At 41.8% G+C, this 22,123-nt stretch overlaps 1 protein-coding gene across 1 annotated transcript in view; it reads left to right on the top strand.

The window, feature by feature from the left end:
- The window catches only part of LOC306980998 (pyruvate carboxylase, mitochondrial-like), a 362,010-nt gene extending 340,143 nt beyond the window's left edge, over positions 1-21,867 (top strand). Inside the window, exons 22-27 of the mRNA XM_079580544.1 lie at positions 6,338-6,517; positions 12,595-12,769; positions 13,056-13,129; positions 18,002-18,142; positions 19,979-20,080; positions 20,902-21,867. Coding sequence (XP_079436670.1) covers positions 6,338-6,517; positions 12,595-12,769; positions 13,056-13,129; positions 18,002-18,142; positions 19,979-20,080; positions 20,902-21,051 — 822 coding nt within the window. The 3' untranslated portion in view covers positions 21,052-21,867. The remainder of the gene's footprint in view (positions 1-6,337; positions 6,518-12,594; positions 12,770-13,055; positions 13,130-18,001; positions 18,143-19,978; positions 20,081-20,901) is intronic.
- Positions 21,868-22,123: the final 256 nt, after the last annotated feature.

The raw sequence follows: 22,123 nt of genomic DNA, 5'->3' as shown, positions 1-22,123 counted from the left end.
TGAGTGTAACTTTGTTGTTTAAGTTTGTGTTAAGAAAAATGGATGGACGAACTGTGTGATTTAGCGTTAAACTGCGGCCGCGATATTGCGACAGACTTATTTGGCGATGTACAGTATGTTGCAGTCGTACTTTCAAGTGTCACGCTTTGACTATAGCATAAAACACCTCATAAAATGCTCTTTCCGCTGTTCCCCATTCCCCATGCATCGCATTAGCAACACTTAAATGTGTTCTTTTACACCGACCACATTTAGTCTCACATCCCACCTCACATTTAGCTCATTTTGACTCCTACTCTTGCAGCGTGCATTCAGAAAAATATAACTCTTCAAAATGCTCCGGCGCCGCACAGGGAAAGTTGGCAGCAGCGAGTGAGAATAATTGAGGGTGTATCTGTTATAGAGCCAGATGTTTCCCTGAGGAAGCAGTAAGGAGCACACGGGAGCTAAAAATACCAGCGAAAGGTCAGTGTGGAAGGCTGGGAGGTGAGCGAGCAGAAGAAGACAGCCGCTAAATTAAGACGTCTGAGCGTGGATTGGGTTGGATCACTGCTGTTTCATGGTTTGCAAGGTTTGAGGGAGAAGAAAGACTTCAATTGCCTTTGTTAAGCAGCTATATTGATTAGTATCACGTCAAATTGTAGATATTATCAAAGATGTGCACCCTTCACTTCATTTTAACCTCTTACCCCCCACTGGGTTTGAGCACCCAAATGATCCTGGGGGCTCCGTTGTCGGGGGCTTCGTGCCCCTGGTAGGGTCTCCCAGGGAAAACAGGTCCTCGGTGACGGGTCAGACAAAGAGTTCATAAGCCCCTTCTGAGAGACCAACAGGCCAGTTTAAACGTGAGGTTGGCCTTCTGTGAACCCACCACCTGCAGGAGGAGCCATAGGGGCTGGTGCAATGTGAATTACGACTCGGTAACGGACAGATGGATGGATGGATGGATGGATGGATGGACCCCCCCAATTTAACCAAGCGCATGTTCTCCAGTTCGGCTTTATCCAAATCTAAAAGCTTCTCAACTAGAGAGCTTGGCCAGTGTAACGCCTAGTATGAAAGCAAAGATCTGTAAAACTGATCGTAACTTTTTTGTCATGTTGTCGCCATGTTGTTTTTATCAAGTTTTTTTGTGTGTTTTTGTCGCTGTTTAACTGTGTTATACCGGTGCTTGTCATATAATTAGAATATCATTTACTTCTGTTATTCAACTTAAAGGGACTCTACAGAGTTTAAAAACGTAAAAATTAAATATTTTCCTCCCCCTACATCTTCCAGCAATGTCTAAATGTGTAGAATGAGCCTAGACCTGTTCACTAATTTAGAAGCTGCAGACCTGAGGTGGCAGTAGTGAGTATAAAAATTACCAACTTGCATCTAGTCAACTCATTACATGCAAAGTGAGATTTTGATTATTGTGGCTCACAGCTTGTAAAAATTTTTTTTTTTAAAAATCTCAGAAAAAAAGAATATTTTAAAAATGGGCTCTAAGCCATAATCATAATCATAAAACAAACAAAGGCTTGACATAAGTCACTTTGCGTTAGTTTCACATTTTTAGTTGAATAACAGAAGTAAATGGACCTTTTCATGATATTCTAATTATATGATGAGCACCTGTAGTTGCCTCTTGTCGCTAAGCCACACTAGAGAAAATGTGCTCGGTTCAGGTGGGGGTTAAGAGGTTACTTCCAAACTACAGAACCCTCAGCAATTTGGACTAATCATCAAAATAACAACAAATTCCATCACTCAAACTTGACTCTTCTGTTCTGTTGCTGTGTTGTGACATCATCAGCATACCCTCTGTATACTTGTCTTGATTGAGACACACAAACTATATCTATTCAATGACCACAAAGTCCTTAAAATTAAATAATTATAATTATTATTATTATAAAATCTAAAAGTATAAAAGGTCCATCTTTTTTCCCCTCACATTTCAATCTAGGGAAGCCACATGTTTTCCATTTACGGACTTTTGCCCTTTCAAAATCATAACCTCATTTTGAATTGTTTATTATTACCAACTATATCCCAGTTTTCCATCACTTCAGACCCATGGATTGGTGCAAAGGCGTCTCTAATTTCGCTCAGATTTTCTCTCCGGTTGGGTTCAGGATTGAGACATTGTGAACTGGTAACTGTAACTGACATTATCAGATAGACCCGAATCTGTGGAAATCACTTCTCTATCCCAGTGCGATCGCAGTTCACCATTTACCACAGCAGCCCCAGACTCCAAACCTTTGCTAATACAATCTTCCCTCCCCTGGCGCGTGATGGGGTTTGAAGCTGAGCAATTCATCGAAACGTGATACTCCTTCACTGTGATTCTGGGATTTTTTGAATGCATGAGATTTCTGTTTAAAGTAAAGGTTCAATTCACATTTGATTTAAATACGACCTGCTAAACTAATACAATAATCACTGGTAGTTTTCAGCGGGACGTTGTATTAAATTGCAATTAATCTTGTTGCTGTAGTTGGTCCAGGCGAAAACGTGATTTACGACACGACGGTCCGGAGTCAAGCACCGTCTTTGAGGAGAGTTGTTAGGAGAGGAGCTAGGGGGCAATTCATGAAGATGGATAATGGAAGAAACGGGCACAATCCTTAACGGCGGAGGGAGAAATGAGGAAAAAGTGGGCTCTAGAGACTACGGAGACGAAGTTGGGGGAACAGAGGTGACATAGAACATCGCTGCACAGTCGTATCGGCGCCCTTTGGTTTTAGTTTGAAGTCTTTGTTCAAAATCTACACCACGTTAATGGCTTCCCTGGGGATTTGAGGTCCCCATTTGAATCCAAGTATCTCTGTAAACACTAGTTATTTCAAGGTTATGTTGTACTATTAGATAAACTGATCAAAGGAAAGTGTGGATGATTAGAGCGCTGTAAACCCATGAAACTGTTGTGGTTTTGACTGATGCTGACCGATAGTTTGTTGGAAATTGCTTGTTTGCATCAATTTTTAACCCATTGTAATTGTTTATTTTACTGATTTTTATGTATATGTGTAAGAATGTGACATTCTTCTTCAGCTACGTGAACTGATATTGTTGAGGGGGGCTCGCTGGACTTTGGTAACAGCTGATATAGATCATTTTTAAGTGACACGTTGCCATGGCAGGTGAGGCGTCCATTGCTTCCATGCTCCAGTCCTTAGAGACCATGTGCACTGGCTGGATGGAGCTTGTTTAAGAACAAAAATGTTCCCAGGAGCGGCCCTATCCACCGCTGGGCCGGCGTCCCCAGGGTGCACCCCGTTCCCACTGCTCGCTCTAACACATGTGAGTGCTTTTCTTCATGGGATAATTCGACATCCACTAAACTAGGTGTCAGCTTCTTGGTACGAGGAGTCTACTGGGAGCGTCAGTTTGATCTGTATTTGTTCACAAGTCTTCGCACTCGTCGGCTTTTCCGGCTCCATCTGATATCAGCCGGTGCGCGCTAATTGGCACGGAAATAGACGCTTAGTGAAGTGCCCGGCCCACACTCCCGTTCTGCGCACCACTATTCTGTCAGCGTGTAACTTTACAGATCTTAACAACACAGTAGACTGTTACCAACACTGCGGCCTAAAGAGTATAGTGTGATCCTACTTGAAAAAGGTGCCAAAAAACACATTTCATTGAATTTTATTCTATAACCTGTAAAATGTTTGACTCTTTGGTGCTAGGACAAAGGCAGAGGGAGAATAATGGGTATCTGTTTTTCAAAAAGATATCGTTAAAGCAGAACTAAGTAACTCGTGCCCTTAGAGGCCATAAGCGCCACTGCAGGTGTCGTAGCATGTTGCGTTTTTTTACTCACTAGTTGTCCGTGAGAGAAAATACTACACTGACAGTAAAGACACAGGGAGGGAGGGATATTGTACATCCAATTACACAATGAAGATATTTTTTTTCACTCAAACTTGGCTGTAAATATTGTTTAAGTGGTGCTAGCCCGCGGTTAGCTTCTTCTTTGTGATTCCGTTAGTGTGTATTGGTGCAAGTGTGGTTTTCTGGACAGAGACACCAGCGGGAGATAAAAGACCCCAATCATATCATTAACACATGTATTACCCCCAGAGGGACTACGAAAAGGATTTATTTAGGTAAACAAGTTACTTAGTTCTGCTTTAAGGGTAATGTGTGTAGGATGTGCTCTTTGTGATTTAAGAAAAATCACTGCAACTGAGCTTGGATCACCAAGCAAATTAGGACACAAGCACAGGCTTTAGTCAGTGTATGTGAACCTGCTTATCTGCAATTGAAAGCTAAGAACCTTCAGTCAATGAGCTACTGAACTACTAGGACAGGTTTGAGAGAGTTTCTAAACTGGTTTTAGCCAAAGGAGCTGGCAACCGCTGGACAATTGTCTCGGGAACCTCATACCTGTTCACACTGATAGGTCATGAAATATTTACAAAATCTGTCATTGGTTATTACTTCAATCGTGCTCGTTTGTTTTTCCTTTTTTGTTGCTGTTTACTTTGATTTACAAACTTGTATTTCTTCCACTTCCCACCGCCTTTGTTTAAAGTCCACCTCCAGATGAATACACTCTGACACTTCTTTTTCTAACAGAAGAACAATGTGTACCATTGATTTTCAGGTCTATGTCACAAATGACCTCACTTATCACTATTATGTAAATCAGGAGTGCTATTACCTTAATGCTGGCGTAGTAAATAATGAAACAAAGAATACATGTGATTTTAATGAATCTCTCTCCCTCTCCCTTTTATGGAGGTTGTCACAAAAGGGCGGCACAGTTTGGTTCAGAGCTGCCAAAGCCGTGATTAAAGATGGTGCGCAGATGTAAACAGCTTTTCATTTCTCATTCTGAGCTCCAGCCTCCTGTTTTTTGTGGTCAGTCGAAGATTAATGCGGAGAGACACGGCGTTCATTAGGAAAACCACACTGTCACCACTTTTCCCTCTTTTGGTGGAATTATAGTGGATAGTTGCGTTTCCACCTGCTCTGGGCACAGCAGGGAAGTACTGACAGACTGCATTGTTTCGATTGACAACAGCAGGGAGAGAAAAAAAAAGGGTTTGCACATAAAGCTAGATTATAAACGAGTTTGAAATACTGCAACATTTGTGAGATTTTTCCAGAAAGTTCATGTGACACGAGATCTTCGACCAGCAGTACGAACACTATTATATTATATTGCAGTAATACGAATACATTATTGTTATTTGACCTATATTTGACCAGCAAATTAGTAGTAAATGTGTACGCAGACACAGGGGGAACATGTACATTCCACACAGAAAGGACTGTAACACAATCACCTCGCCATCACCAAGATCTTATGTTTTTCTCTGCGCTAAAAGTCACTTAAAGGGATATTTCAGGATTTTTGACACAGGGCCTCATTTCCTAGTTATCCAGAGTGTAGTTGATTTCTGGAGATATATATATTTTTACTAATTACCATAGACATGCACTAGCCTAGCACTAGCTTAGCACCACTACTACACACACTGGATAACTAGGAAATTACGCCTGGCTGAAATATCCCTTTAACAATTTGATGCACTATTCCTTTGCCTTCCACACTCAGTATCAACCTTGGTACGGTGGTACAGCAGTTAGGGCTCGGGTTTCACAGTTAGAAAGTTTCGGGTTCGATCCCTGGCGGAGGGGACCTTTTTGTGACAAGTGCAATACAAGTGTATGCCATTATTATTTGCTTCAGCCCTCTCGACCACCACCGCCTCTTATAAGCACACCATATTCTTTCATGCAATAGAACAGGGAGTCCCAACCTTTATTGGCTGGGACCCCAAACATTGACTCATATACAACTTGGAACCCCCATTACAAAGTTATTCCTTCTTTTGCTACTTTAGGGCAGAAAATACATTTTAATCAAGTTAAGATGGATTTAAACTGTTTGAGCCACAGCCGCCACATGTTACCATATCCTCAAGGAACGTCTCTTATATCATTTAATTTAACATGTTTTGCAGTGTTATCTAACAGTAGAGAATAGTCATTTAGTTGCCTTGTGTACGAATACTAATTTGTGTGACTCTAACTAATCAGGATAAAATTATATCTTCATTCGTTTTTCAAAGGCTTTATTACATGTCTCAAAATGGACATTAGTTAAAAAAAAAATCAATCTTTTGCCTGGGGCTCCTGTACAATAGGGAAAGCCATTTATTAGAGATGCAAAGAGGCAGCTCTGTGGATCCTAAGCCTTCTGAGCCGGCTCATCTGTGTGCATAGGATTTTTGCTTTCCCGCTGCGTCTGTGATGAAATACAAACATTACGCCAAAGCTAACATAGCAACATGCCACGCTGCTGATAACAGCTCTTCTCTATTTTCTGTCTTAGGTGACTCCATCCTCCAAGATCGTGGGTGACCTGGCTCAGTTCATGGTGCAGAACGACCTGAGCAGGGCAGAGGTGGAGGAGAGGGCGGATGAGCTGTCGTTCCCGCTGTCTGTGGTGGAATTCCTGCAGGGAGCCATCGGGATTCCACATGGAGGATTCCCAGAGCCGTTCAGATCCAAGGTACTCTTCCACACCGGCTGTTAAGGGGAGAGGGAAAGGAGCTCACCAGACCATTAGCAGTGGGTGAGAGTGAGTGATTTACCTACTGTATATTCTGCCAAATTTTAGGAAATACATTTGTAGTGAAGTATTTGGTATAGAGGCAAGTATTTGTGAGTAAAAGAGATTCACTGGCTGCATTGTAACTATTTTTTACTTTCCGCAAACTCACACTGATGCACTGTTAGGCTGCTTGTTATTAGAGCTCCACTTTGCCCCCTGAAAGTTTTGAAACAAGCTTTTTGTAACTCATCCCCGCCGGGAATCGGATGTTAGGAATGCGACTGGAAAGTGACAAACTCGCCCTGTCTCACTTTGAAAACAGGAAAAATCGGGGACAGGGCCTTAAAGGAGACCATGCAATAATCTGGGAAGTAAAACATGCATAAACATCCACAGTTGTCAGAGTAGGCAATAGTTTAGAATACAATGTTAATACAATAGGTGAAAACTGGCAAAACTATATTTTGAATAAAAGTTAATATATAGGCAACTACTGTGTAATTGCATATGGGACTGAAGAAGAGTTGTCCTGAGTGTACCTTAAGCCCACAGTTCACAGCCCGGCATGACTCCTGTTGTGGAGAAGCAGAAGAAAGAGCATAAATAATAATATGGAAATGTGCAAAAAAAAGAAAAGCATTCTGTTCGTTTTCCCAGTCGAACTTCAAAGCTATATTTTAAACTATCCACACAGGTAATAAAAAGTGTCTGATTCATGTAAATGTATTCAGAGTTTCCACGCAGCACATTCTAAAGGGCAGAAGGGAAATAGTGCGTGTTCTGCACATAGATCTCTCTCGTCTTTTAAACCCCCCCCCAAAACAGAGAAACATTTTATTTTTCACATTGGAGTCTGCACATAGGAATGGAGACATGGCAACACATTATGACCACCTGCCTCCTTTTGTCTGACCACTGCAGACCGGGATGGCCCCACAAGAGTTCTCAAACAGTGAGGAAATTATTTCAACTTATAATGCCGGTCACTAACTTGAACCCATCAGTGGTCATTTAGTTATGGCTGACTTGCTCATGTATTAGTTGTTGCATAAAAACAAAGCAGATAGTAGCTGATCTAAAAAGTGGTCACATGACTGCTCCACCGGCCCTCATCGTGGTCTGAGTCGACCGTTTCCGCTGATTACATCACCCGACATCAGACAACCACGGACGGCCTGAATTTTTAAAGTTAGGATTTAATTAATGTGGCATGTTTTGCAAGAATCTCTGAGCTAATCTTTTGAACACCTTTAGGTGAGTTCAGGAAGTGTTTTATCTACTTATTTTGAAGTATTTATATATATTTATACTATGTTATTATGAAGTTTGAGACTGAAAAGGTTAAAAGAATGATGCTGTGCTTTTTCTGAATCATCATGGGCAAAGAATGGAATTTTCAACAAGGCTGACTTTTCTGAAGGTTACAAAGTGGCAGAACTACGTTTCAGGCTGCAAACCCCCCCAAATGACTCAACAAACAAAGGACCCCCTTCTGTAAAATGAAATTAGCATTTATAATTATGTTAACCTCGTAACCCCTGCCTTAACAGAGTGCGTTTTCTCCAGGTTGGCTTTACCCAAATCTAAAAGCATCTCTTTTTATTGCCCTTATGTGGCGTTTTTGTTACTTTTTTGTTTTGTTTTTCGTCAATTTCGTTTGGTCACTTTATTGTTCCCCTTTTGTGTCTTTTTTGTTGCATTTTATCACATTTTTGTTACTTTTTTACCAATCTTTTGTTGCGTTTTCATCCTCCTTTTCGTCTCGCTTTTGTTGCTCTTTTGACGCTATTTTCAAGAAGCTTTTAGATTTGGGTAAAGCCAAACTGGAGGAAATGCACTCTGTTAAAGTTGGGGTTAAAGGTTAATTTGGAGTCTTTATTTTGATAGATTTGATTCAGCTTAATTTCACTAAAATATGTTTTTTTCAATCAAGTTAAATGTCAGAAATGTTGTTACCCCCACTTCAGTGTCCCGCGACCCCCACTTTGGGAGCTACTTCTTTTTTCACTTTTCCAAAACATTTTAGATTTAACATATTGAGAACAAAGTATCAGAGTGCTACATAAATAGAAACAATTCAAAGAGATCTGAAAACTTTAAGAACTGACAATGTGACAATGAGTCTTGTTTAGTTTTTTGTCTCTAGTGCAAATACAGACAAGGAAAAGTCAGAACTTTTCCTTGTCCTCCCTCCTTCCTTCATCTCCTCGTCTTCTTGTCTCCTCGTCTCCTCGTCTCCTCGCAGTGATGTTCAGCCTGTCTGGATTATATGACCAGTTGTTTGTCATTTTTGGCATCGCCGTCCCCACTGTCCTGGCCCTGGCAATCTGAGTGATTCTTTTTGTTCTGACGTACACAATGCCAGCCTTGTCTCCGCGCGACCGCTCTATTAGAGAGACTGTGCGGCACCACTTTGTTCTCGACACTATAGTGATCTTATCTCTGTACGTACATGTGCAGTTAACTAAAAGACACTCCTGCTGATTGTTGCACATCCAAATTTAATGAGCAGTGTGACAGAAGCGTGGCGCTCTTCAGATGCAGCCAGCGGTTTGCCCTGCAGCCAAAAGTCCCTCTATTTCTCAGGGACCAACATACAAACTGCGCTCAACCGGAACAATGACACATCCACAGACGCCAGCAGAGGTTTGCAAAGAATAGGCTTGTTTCTTTTTCCCCGTCATATTCACACACTTCAGCTGGGTTTACAATCGTTCTACATTTAAAATATATTTGTTTGGGTCTTGTCTGCAACAAATACCAAGGAAATACAAAGTGGAGCGCTTTTAGCAGTAGAAGAAGAAACAACCAAATCCAACAGGAATTTATCAAAACTGTAATAAGCTCCAAAGATTTTATTTTTAAGAATGTCCCATTCAATATAAAAAAATTTTAGTAGCAAGAACAAGAAAGTCTCGAGTTCGATTCCCCGAAAGCATGCAGAATCCACTTGGTTGTACATGAGATTTCACTTCACAGCTTTTCTAAACACTTTCTATTAGTGTTAAAGTTAACCTGCGGTGATAGGTAGTGCCAGCTTACACTTAAACTGCACCTTAAAGATACGCCTATGGATTTTTGCATGCATGGCAGCTGTAATGTTTCTTTAATGAGGCTCTGGTGCTATTAATTAGTTATTAAGAAGCTCCAGCAGCCTCTGTCACACAGACACATGCAGTGCCCTCACATCTGTGAAAGGTCTGATTGATGTGTTTCCCCATGGCTTAGTCTGATTCATGTGTTGAGCTCGCACATACCATACATGCAGGAAGGGAAACTACTATTCCCTAATCGCATTAATACGCCTGCTTTATACAATCGTTTTTTATCCTACTTTGATCTGATCCATTTCTGATTGTTACTGATCAGGTGATGTCTTAATGTACGTATGAGATGAAATAGTACGGTGATATGTGACACTTATGAAATAAATAAATGTACTGCTCACTTTTTGCGTGCTGAGAAACTGAAAGCCTTCAAATGTTGAGCACTTTGAGTTTTCAGTTCATGCCACTAACCATCAATAACTATGAAAAACATAATACATAACCAAGACAGTAAATCCAACCACAAGCCTGGGTATTTGTAGTCTACCATCAGCTTTATCAATGCCAACGCAAAAAGTATAATGCAAATTTACTTTTCAACACCTAATACTCAACTCTTTAGCTCTAATCAGAATAATGTGGAGTTGTATTTCCTTGCTTTTGCACAAAGAGATGAGCCATAAAAAGTACTGAATAGACTAAATGGAGGGTAATGAGAAAAATCTGTGTAAGATAATTAATATCCGACGCCATGTCTTCTGCAGCTCCGTGTAAGAACGTGAGGCTCGCTGTGGCACAAAGGCAGCGGTTGACTGATCGAACACAGCACAAATAACCTTGAAGGAACAGTGCGTCTCGACTCCGTTTGTTAATCCAGGCGCCGTCACTATCTGTCTGTGTTTCTCACTTAAACAACCCCAGCGTCGCCGCGCAAGCATCTCACAGGACGCCATGTTAATGAGCCTGTCCCCGCCTCACATACTGATGAAGGCTATCTCCAGTGTTAGCACAGTTAGCACTACAGTGACTAATGCCAAAGCACCAGCACGTACACATTACAGAGCAGGAAGATCATCGAAGCCCAGAACGACCCTCGTGTGCTCTGAAAGATCTACATTATTGATGAAAAAGGTCGTAAAAGGCAGATAAAGTGGTTACAGTTAATGGTAGCGCTTTACAGTAACTCTGCCTCCAGGCTTTCTCATTGTCTCATTTGAAGTTATTAATAGATAGACCATAGAGGACACGTCATTAATATGTGATTAGCTCTGCTCACGTTCATTCTACAGATACTTTATTTCACTGTCCTCTAAAGTAATCTATGAACTACCACTCCAGTATCACACATTTAATTTAAACACAACTATCAAATGCAATATTCTGCTGAAGAAGAAACATAATCGGGTAGACTGAATGAACTTTGGGGATCTTCATGATAGATAGATAGATAGATAGATAGATAGATAGATAGATAGATAGATAGATAGATAGATAGATAGATAGATAGATAGATAGATAGATAGATAGATAGATAGATAGATAGATAGACAGACAGACAGACAGACAGACAGACAGACAGACAGACAGATTCCTTCCTTCCTTCCTTCCTTCCTTCCTTCCTTCCTTCCTTCCTTCCTTCCTTCCTTCCTTCCTTCCTTCCTTCCTTCCTTCCTTCCTTCCTTCCTTCCTTCCTTCCTTCCTTCCTTCCTTCCTTCCTTCCTTCCTTCCAGGTCTTTTCCAAGTTTTAATGCATGGACTGTATTGTCAATTGCCAGCCCAGTATTACTCTGTATCACTGTTATCACCCATATCTCTCATGATGAGAAGTGTAGAGTTTGAAAGGTTTCTGTCATTCTTTGTTTTATGACTGTGAGAGACAGTTATCTGAAACCTAAGCGCACGTTGTTGATGTAAACAGTGTGGTTGCTGTACTAATGGCATAGATTAGCTGAGGTTGTGATGCTTTTAGCTTTACATCGTGCTGACATAAACACAAAGAATGGGACCATAAAAGGTTTTTCAATTAACCCAGTACGCTCACATCCTCTTTTGAAACCACATATACTTCAATCGGCAAGCTCTACACAATTACCTCTCCATTCTTTACCTGAGCTCAAAGAAATATCTATCCTATTATGTTGACAGTGTTTCGTCAGCAGGATAAATTCTGTGTGCGTCGACAGGCCGTATGCAGCGGGAGACAAGTGCAGGGGCAGGGAAAGTGTCGTATCATGAGGCGGAGGCAACAGCAGCCTCAGATTTGTGCTTTGTTCAGGCCTGCTCCGCGAGTCTGCAGAGAACAAAGGTGTGTGACAACAAGCACCGCACCGAGCTGTGATGGGCCTTCACCCCTGCAGAGGGAGAGAGGGGGGCCCGAACCAAGTCAAAAGATAGTAAAAAAGGAAGTTGCAGACTTGTAATACAGTATTTCCAAGAAGGGTTTTTTATTGTGAATAGAATGAATTACTGTAGTGATGGCTTATCAAATACAGTTCTTAATTATCTGTGGATACTTTCAGCTTAAGGAGCCCAGAGGAAAGAACATTTCCAAAGAGATAAGGGTTTGTCTGCGCTGACTTTGAAAGAGTTTGGCTTGACTGGGATCTGCCATACACTATTTCATGTGCACAAACTTCAAAAGCTCTGTCAGGGTTTTGCATATTGGAAAATGCAACCCTCGTTCTTCTTACATTCTTATTTCAATAGTGCATTAATGCAAAGGTAATGTTTAACAAGTACTGTTTCTCAATCAATGGACTGGGACAAATAAAGAAAAAAAAGTTTTCATGAGTCAATATGTAAAGCTCAAAAACATGGTATTCAGAGCTACTATCAACATACCAGGGTTCATTACCAGATAAAAGTGCAATGGTACATCCAGGTTAAACAGTCACATAAATATTAATGATCGAATAACACTCTCATTTCCATATAAAACGTGAATCTATTCTGTTGTTGATCGCTCTGTGGTTGTTTCTTCAATCTCAGGTGCTGAAGTCCATGCCCCGTATCGAGGGCCGTCCCGGGGCGTCTCTGCCTCCCATGGACTTCAAAGCTCTGGAGGAGGGGCTCAGGGCGGCACACGGAGATGAAATCACACCTGAGGACGTCATGTCCGCCGCCATGTACCCGAAGGTCTTCCAGGAGTACAAGGAGTTCACTTGTGAGTTTGTTTTGAGCATTTGTTGTACTCGAGCGGTCGTCTCCAACCATTTTTCTCTATTAGCTACTTTTATAAGAGAAATAAAGGCACTGTGGGACTTTGGCGAGTATTGTGTTCAAAATATGCATAATCTCAATCACTGGGTCAGGAAAATAAAATGCATCTGTAAATTAGACTCATGAAGCTCATGTTGAACTGCTGAAATCCTTTGGGAGCTCCTCAGGATTGGGGACCCCTGCACAAACATTTTCCAAGTTAAAAGTGATATCTGTATCTCTCTGTGCAGCTGTCTTCGGCCCCGTGGACTGCCTCAACACCAGACTCTTCCTGGATGGACCCAAAATCGCAGAGGAGTTTGAGGTATGTAACATTATAAAGAAAAGCAGAGAAATGTGAAGTGTACATGTTCATTTTCTTCAGTACAAAAGGAGAAAGCTGAACATTATATTACCATATAACAGAAGCAGTAGCAAAAGGTTGATCCATTGCAGTGACCTTACTTGAGTTGGTCTTTCTTCAAAGTCACCGTCATTAACGAATCGTCTTACTAACCAGCAAATTGAACCACTAAACGAATCACCAAACATCCCTAATCCCGTTACTGTTAATGGCTTTGGTTGGTGCTTGTGTTTCGGAGGGGACATTGTGACTTGAGTGGCTGTCGATGTGGCTCTTTGATGTGGCCGGCTGCTGCAGTGAAGTGCTGATAACGCAGCGGGGAGGCTGCAGATATTAACTGTGTATCAGGAGAAGCCCAAACCGCATTCCTGATCCCTGCGGACACAAGATTGGCCTTCCCCGAGCTTAATTTCGCCCTGTGATGTTTTACACTGGCAAAAGTCACCAACGGCTCCTCTCCAAAATGTTACCTGCTGCTGCTGTTGTTTTTGCTCGGAGACAGATAAGGTTTTTCTTTTGGATGTAGTCGCCAAAGTGTGATGGATGTAGCGGTTCATGATGAATGGCTTTGCGTCGCATGAAATCACATTTGAAATATTTTTGGAAAGGGTACAAAACAGTTCTTTAAAAATTGGCTCATTTTCCATTCGCGCGTCGGCGCCAAATAGTGATTATTAAAAGGCTCAATTGAAAAATATGAAATATGAAAACTTTGGCAGACAGAAGTTCGATGGGAAATGTTTACTGTCTAAATCTGGGGCTGTAACGAATGCCCTTCCTTGTGCCAGCTTCTCTTTCATTAAGTGTGCGTACTGGCCTTGCAACTGTCCACAGTCACTCCTGATTGTCTTATTAACGTGCCTTTTGAGCGCCATGTAAAAATCGCACGGTGATGTGAGACAGTCCGCTCCATCTGGCCCTTGTTAAAATGCGCGTCTCTAAATCCCTCATAATTGATCGCTCCTTGTTCTCGCAGCACGGCTTTAATTATCGCTCTGACCCGCATCATTCATTATAAACCATTTCTACGCTTCATATCTCTGCGCTTTGTCCAATATTCCCCCAATTTTCTCTTTGGGCACAACACACAGATTTAAATCGCGGTGTCCAAAGGCATCTGTGCTTAATTACTGCTTCATTTCACCGCGGCAAAATGGCCTTGCGATGGTGTTAATTGATTTTTATATTAGGTGCTCCATTCTTTCACTTGTGTGTGATTATCAGCCAATCAGGAAACAGAGAATAGTGTCCGTGTAGTATTGAACGCATGAATACAAAGCAGCTTTTTCGGAGCTGGAGTTGCGTGCATTGTTTAATCTATTGGTCTATTAGCAGAGCCACTTTTGGACCATCGCCATTTTGACAAGAATAAATGTGTAAAGATAGTGAGAGAACTGGTGGCTTTGGTGCTCTAGTGGCTTTCGTTTGGGAGGGGAAAAGACTAACACTTTGTTGAGTTAAATTGCAATCCAGTGCACTAATAACGCTGTGCTGAAGAATAGGACTCTTAGAGAAGAACAAAGAAAGCGTCAATGATAAAAGCAGGAGCCCCAATTTGAGCTCAAAGACACAAAAGAGGGAAATAAGATGCTCAAAGAAAGTTGGCTCCAAGATTTTTTATCCATGCCCGTGTGTGAATCTGCTGAATGTAGGTGGCCAGACTGAAAATGTTGGAGGGAGACATAGTTGGTGGTGATTGCTTGGTTATAGGTGAAATTCATTGTTAGTATGGAAATAATAGGTGTTGGTGTATTTGACATGTTTAGTCAAGCACTAGCTGATTGTTAGCTGTATATACATGTGTAAATAACTTTCTGTCTTGTGTTTTATGTGAATGGAACTTAAGGGATCTTAAGGAAAAGTTGTAAGCACAAAATAGGCTATATATTTTCCTCGTCGCATATGGCTCATATGGCTTGTATACTAAGTATTTCACCCCTGAACTTTAGAAGTTCTGTGCTGTTTGCAAAGTACTTCTCCAGTCCGCCAATGTTTTCTAATTTATGCGGTGTCTGTGCGACTAATGCGGGAGGATGTTGACTTAGCGGATGACATTTACTTAGTGCTCGTACATGTCAGGAGGCAGTGCAGAGTCAAACGTGTGGACAACAGGCTGACCACAGGCCCAGTGAGCGCCGACGAGTGCTCATTTAGTCAAACATATCTCAACAAAACAACTGGTGTGAGCGGAGAGGCAGCGTGGGCCAACCGTGTCACGACAACCCGGAGCTAATTAATAGGTGCGCACAAGCGCTTTTTATTTTCGCATCCATGCAAATCACTGCCCCTGATTGCTTTGTGGCGTCCCGGCGAGGGCTGCTGTTCATGAGGAGTCAGTGAGAAGGACAAAGACACTCAAGGGTTGATGTGATGGTAAATGCCAATTTTTCCATTAAAGGAATTTCTAAACTCCCCATAACTGTAACGTTTGTGGGTTCACTTTGGATTCTCTTGTTGGTAATATGTTGCTTTCGACCTTTTGGCGTATTGCAACAAATCATTGATTTGCTGGTTAGTTTTGTTGTAGCTTTTAGGTTGTTCAAAAATGACCGTCTATCCAAGATTGTGCCTCCTTGTTGTTTTATCAAGCAGGTTATTCAGCCCCAACCATTGCATTTCTATGCTTTTTAGAAAGTGAAAGTAGAGGAAGGCCATAATACAAGGAAAGCCATGACCCTTTGTGCTGGTTTATGCCCAGCAGAAGGGATGGTCCAGATGATATAGTAGTAGTGGATGATATGGCAAAAGAAAAGCTACAATAGCAGCGTTTAGATTTCTATCAGGATTTCTAGTATGCATGATAGCTTTAGATTACATTGATAAGTAAAGCTAACTTCTTCCTTTGCGAGTTCACACTTCACTGTGATTGGCTTAGTTCACCTATAACTCAGAGCATGAACAATAGGAGAAGTGGGTGGAAAAGACATTGACGTAAACACTCATGCTGTAAGTTTCTCTCAGGGTCTGATCATGACTGGATTGTTTACTCTATGACACAGCATTGACTCTTTACCGGTAATCCTTTAGAGTCTTGTTTATTGGAGATTACCACTGCTGTGTTTACTTCAGGGCTGAACAAGTTGAAACAAAAGCTAGTGGTTAGCGGCGACACGTTGGCAGCCGGAGTTTGGACGCCGGTTGAAATCTGCCTGTAAACACCGTGAAGCCCTAAATCCATTTGACACATCCGCGGCCCGATAATGTTGTTGATGCCGTTCCGGATATCGAGGCTCCCGCTGTAATCACTGCCCATTGTTTTAGCGCTTGTGTCGGATCCTGCCGCAAATCCACAATGAGAGCTCTCGGCCGCCGTTGTTCCCGACTGCAAACCGCCGGTTAGAGAGAGCGAGTGACAGCAGCTTTTTAGTAATTCGCACTTCCACATCCTCTGACCTTAAGACGGGTGAGTCATTGAGCTGTTAGTCATTTCTCTCTCTGGTACATCAGGACAAGGCCACACAGGTACATGCTGCTGATTCAACTGGCATATAAGCTTGGATTTATACAAATAATGTCGATGGGCTCATACTGTACATGTGCAACCTTTCAAATCCAAAGAGACAGCTCTAAACTTGATCAAGGGAGTGATTGTTTGGCTGAACTTGCATTGTTGTTCCCTGCCACACCAGGAAAACTTTTTAATCTACAGCACAACAAACCCACGGCGTCTCTTTTGACTTGGCGCATTACTTTGTATCACACTTGCTATTGATGCACAGCGTAGCCACCCGTTATTTTCAATCAGGCTAATGAATACACGGCGCTGTAATGGCCTTTGTTATTCATACATCAACTTGAAGCTCTAAAGTCAACAAGTGCAACAAACACGAAGGAGGAGGAGCGGATGAAAGGCGAAAGGCAGAGATCTAAACCGCAGTCGGGGATAAACTGTTTCGCACACATTCATAAGCGCGGAGGAGTGGACTGCATTTCATCCTGTCATTGGAACTGATGCGAGTCCAAGTTGGTATTTACTCTGATCTGTTTACGAGACACGCTGCTCGTCAGGTTTTTTAAATGTGGCTCCAAGTGCTGCCAAGTTTCTCAGCGCTGAAGAACTTTTAAGGGAAAGTTTGAAATCACTGTATTTTGCAACGTAAACTATGGCATTTTCATCTTAAAGCAGGCCTCTTATAGCATGTGTAACTACGTTGATGACTGGCAGAAGGAGAAATTAAAATTCATGAGAGACCGAGTTAAACAAACAGAAGCGTGCTTTGTGACAGACGCGATGAGATTTAGGACAAAGCGTGAGATGAATGAAGATTTACAAAGAACAGTACGGAGGAGCGAGCGTCTCTCGCGTGTCTTTGGCCGTGGTACGTTTCAGCAGGTGGTCGGTCCAGCCCGGGTTTACAGTTCATATTTGGGTCTTTTTCTCTTCTCCTCCGTCCGGCTTCCCTCTCTCTCTGTCAGCCTGTCTGCACCACTGCCAGCTCCAACTCCACGTCAGAAATGCTAAGTTTCACAGCGCGTTCATGGCTTGTTTACTTCGGGGGAGGCCACTGGAGCATGCTAAAGCTCTCGCAAACAGGCAACAGCGAGTCAAAATAAACTTTATTGATTGAACAGCTGCTGGACGACATGCTGCGCGCTGCTCATTGATTGCACGTACATCAAGGTTTAATTAAACGCAGAGTATTTGATTTATGTTGTTTTCAAGTAGATGCATAGATAGAGCAAACTTCTTCTTCTGTGTGTCAGAAATGCAGAGAGTCATAGTCAAAGTTAGTAATACTCAACTACTGCGCCAGCTCACTGTCTTTACTCTGCTATTGTTGTTGTCACATACACAGAATCTAAATCTCCTGACGTTTGTTTTGCTTGTGGCAGGTGGAGCTGGAGAGGGGGAAGATCCTGCACATTAAGGCTCTGGCTCTGGGAGACCTGAACAAGGCCGGACAGAGAGAGGTCTTCTTCGAACTCAACGGACAACTGCGCTCCGTGCTCGTCAAAGACACCGTCGCCATGAAGGTACGGTAATGGTAACTGTGTCACGTTGTCCTTTTAGAATTATAAAAGGTTCTATCTGTGTTCTAAGTAGTTCTGAGATATTGAGGTTTAAAGAGTTGATCAATCAGAGAACATAATGTTTTTGCGGTAACGCTTTATAATAAGGGTACATGACTTCATGACTTAGTTCATTATGAATTCATGTGAGGTCATGATGATTCATGATGAAATACTCATGAATTCACACCGTTAATTCAGGCAATGAACTCATTAATGATAATGATTAGTTCTTCATGATCATGATGATTTTTTTAGTTTGCGAAGAAACCAACCACACCAAGGACCAAACCTTGTATAACCTTACAGCTAAAATGATCTCATGGTGAGTTCATCATGAGTTCACTATGAATGTGCCCCTTGAAATGAAGCGCTGCAGCTTTGTTAACTTAAAAGATACAGAACCTGTTTTAGGAGAGCAATAGGTTTAAAGGTGTATAAGGTTATACAAGGTTTGGTCCTTGGTGTGGTTTTGGTTTCTTCGCAAGCAAAAAAATCATCATGATCATGATGAACTAATCATTATCATTAATGAGTTCATTGCCTGAATTAACGGTGTGAACTCATGAGTATTTCATCATGAATCATGACCTCACATGAATTCATAATGAACTAAGTCATGATTATGATGAATTCATGTACCCTTATTATAAAGTGTTACCGTTTTTGCTAATATAAACCTCAAAAATGCATATAGTGAACAGAAGGGGTCCAGGAACAAGGAAATGTGATAAAAATGTCAGATAGAACCTTCTAATTGGAAAGGTTTTAAAACTGAAGATTGAACATGATTAAAGTCATGATAGCATGTTCATTGAGTCAGAGATGCATCACGTCGGATTAGGTTCATCCCTGGGCTGGTGTAAACATTTGTTTGGAAGCTGGGTAATATTTAATAACGTTAGTATTATAAATATTACGTATGATGTAGATTACCCCAAGAGCATAAACTGAATATTCATACACTATCATTTACTCCAAGCTTTTCAGACTCCACTGCAGACACTGCTCCCAAAGCTCATTCACAGACATCAGTTTAAATTAGGGCTGTTTGTTTTAACACGATCACCGTGAAGTTAGGGCACCCAGGAGTGCTTCTATGTTCACTAAATGTATTTCTGTGCTCAAGACTGAGACTTTAGTGGAGGAGACTGGATGAGCATTTTGCAGTATAATCAGATGCAAACATGAAACCACTGTAATGCCAGCTTCTATTTGACACTGCCTTACCGTTAAGAAAAAAAAGAACTGTTGTTTACAAGAATGGAAAGACGCTTAGCACGCTCATCATTAGAGGTGGGCAAGATATCATCGACAAGATCATAGTGAACCTGCTGTTTGGAAGATTTAGTTTATCTCCAATGTCAGAAATGTGTAAAAAGGGGAGGAAATGAGGAAGAAATTGGGGGAATATTGAGGGAAAAATGTAATAATATGAGCAGTCCAGTCGGCAATATTAACATTCACAATGATGAAAAAATCCTGGACAATTGAGAGCTTACACAAGCACATAAAAGAGAATAGGGCTTGAAATGGAGTGGAGCGAAGTACAACTTTTTGATTAGATTGTGGTTTCTGCTGAGATGGTCAAGCCTTTACTGCCTGTTAACTGCTTCCTGGTCTTTTCCCGCTGTCCAGGAACTGTGTGTACACCTCTGCTCTCGCTGCACTCCCCCTCCCCCCCCTCTCCCCTCTCCCCTCTCCCCTCTCCCCCTCACGCTGCACCAAACCCAGGGCGAGCGCGGTGCCAAGTGACCTGACAGATACAGACTCTGAAATGGCTCTTTCTCTTGTCTCCAGGAAATGAAATTCCATCCCAAGGCTCAGAAATCTATCAAGGGTCAAGTGGGAGCGCCGATGCCTGGAAAAGTCCTGGAGGTCAAAGTGGAGGTCGGAGCTAAGGTCAGTCCCTGTAAAATAATACGCCACTATTGGATCTCAATCTACAACAAAGACCAAACCAAAGTGCCGTTAGGAAAAGGAGGTCACAGCAGCACAGATTTAGAGGTGAATTTAATCACGGACACCTTCATAACTTAGTAACAACACCCTTAAGGCCTGATTTTCTTTGCCAGGTGCTAATTTGTAATGACTTCCTAAAATGAGCGCACACACTTTTTTTTTTTGCATCTGATTTATCACTAGGAACTGTAGATATAATTGATAGTGGAGCAAATGTATACTGTAGCCTTATAGTGTTTGAGACCCCAAACTCTCAACTGCACCCGCTTTTTGCATCACCGCAGTCGCCCACCAAGCCCCAAAGTTGTACTAACGGGAAGAAGGATGATGCATAACGGCTGCTATTTTCTCTCTTAAAAAAAGGAAGTATTTAGGCCATTACGCTATTTGAGAAATGCACTTGTTTGAAGTTCCCCAAACCGCAACTGATCCGGCCCTCCTGGCGAGTTCAAGAACCCCAGTGTGGCCCTCGCATCAAAAAGTTTGCCCATACCTGCTTTAGCACGTACGATCCACTGCGGAGTCGATACGTGATGAAAGCTTTATGTTGAACAAAGGAACATTTTTATATCTTGTACTCAAAGGTAGGGTATGTAGGATTAAAATAATAAAATCTGTCAAGTCCCTGCTGTTTTGTCCCCAATAATGTCCTTATTAGTGCTAATGTAATGCTTTCATTCCAATCCATGAAGCAGGCGGCACCTTGTTGAAGACCAGCTTGTGCCCCGCGCCTCACCTGCTGAATGTTTTGTCATGTCCAGGTGGAGAAGGGTCAGCCGCTGTGTGTCCTGTCTGCGATGAAGATGGAGACTGTGGTGAACTCGCCCGTGTCCGGGACGGTTAAAGCGGTCCACGTGACTCCGGAGTCCTCTCTGGAGGGAGACGACCTCATTCTGGAGATCGAGGAGTAGCGCTGCAGCCACAGCACACGTGGCGAGGGGGAACCGGGGGTGATACACAATCTACACAGGGGAGCGTAGTCTTAATTACTCATATCTATAGCATAGGGCATTGTGGCTTCATGTACTTTCTGAAAGAGTTGGGACAATGTTTAACATGTAAATAAAAACTATACTTTTTTCTCACCAAAGTCCTTTGCGAAGCCTAAGGTTAAAAGTGAATTTGAAAAACCCATTTACCACAGCGTCCCAACCTTTTCAGAGTTGCTTTTGACTTCATAGTGAGATCAATGGGGCCAAACGTGGCGCAGAGCTACAGTCTGTGAAACATCTCATTGTGACTACATTCCAATTGTAGTTAATGTTCAATGTTGTAGAGGTAGACGACTATAATGTTCCTACAAATACTAACAGACGGTATGTTGCGTTTACATGTGGACACTGTTTTTGTTGCCTTTGTGATTGTAACCAGGACGTGAAATTGTCCCTTTTGAATTGTAAGCACAGTTCTGACAACAAGCAATGGACAAAAGAATAACCTATTCATTTTACATAGAGGTTTAGTTTTGTAGCGCGTTCGCCTTTTCTAAGTGAATCTCTAACGTTTGTTGCAATGCATTCTGGGAATGTCAAATCACTGCTAAAATGTAGACTCGCTATTTTCTTTGAAGAAAGTGAAGAGTCGAAAGGAGAGAGCGAAAAAAAGATGCTTTGTCCCGACTGCTGTCTGGAACTTTGTATCAAGTATTGTCCATCACACGAGCACAACATGTTTTTATGGCGAAGACGCTGCCGAAAGTGGATTCAAACACAGGGTTCTGTCCATTGCACAAATTGTAATGAAAGTTTAAACAAACAAATCAATAGTTACGTTGCTTGCAATTTCAAACACTAAATAAATATGAATGAACGCTTAATTTTGCAATAATTTACATGAAAGTATTGTGCATATGATATTGTTAATAAGAACTTCTCAAAATTGTTTGTCTTTGTCCGAGTAGATGAGGGTTTGAAGGTGCACTGTGATGGGAGGCCTAACATTGCTTTACTCTTAAACTTGTGAAAAACCCAATGAGACACAAGC

This window comes from Gobius niger (assembly GCF_951799975.1).
Source record: "Gobius niger genome assembly, chromosome: 21".
Taxonomy (NCBI): Eukaryota; Metazoa; Chordata; class Actinopteri; order Gobiiformes; family Gobiidae; genus Gobius; species Gobius niger.
Note: the sequence above shows the minus strand (reverse complement) of the source record. Positions and strands in the feature narration are given on the sequence as shown.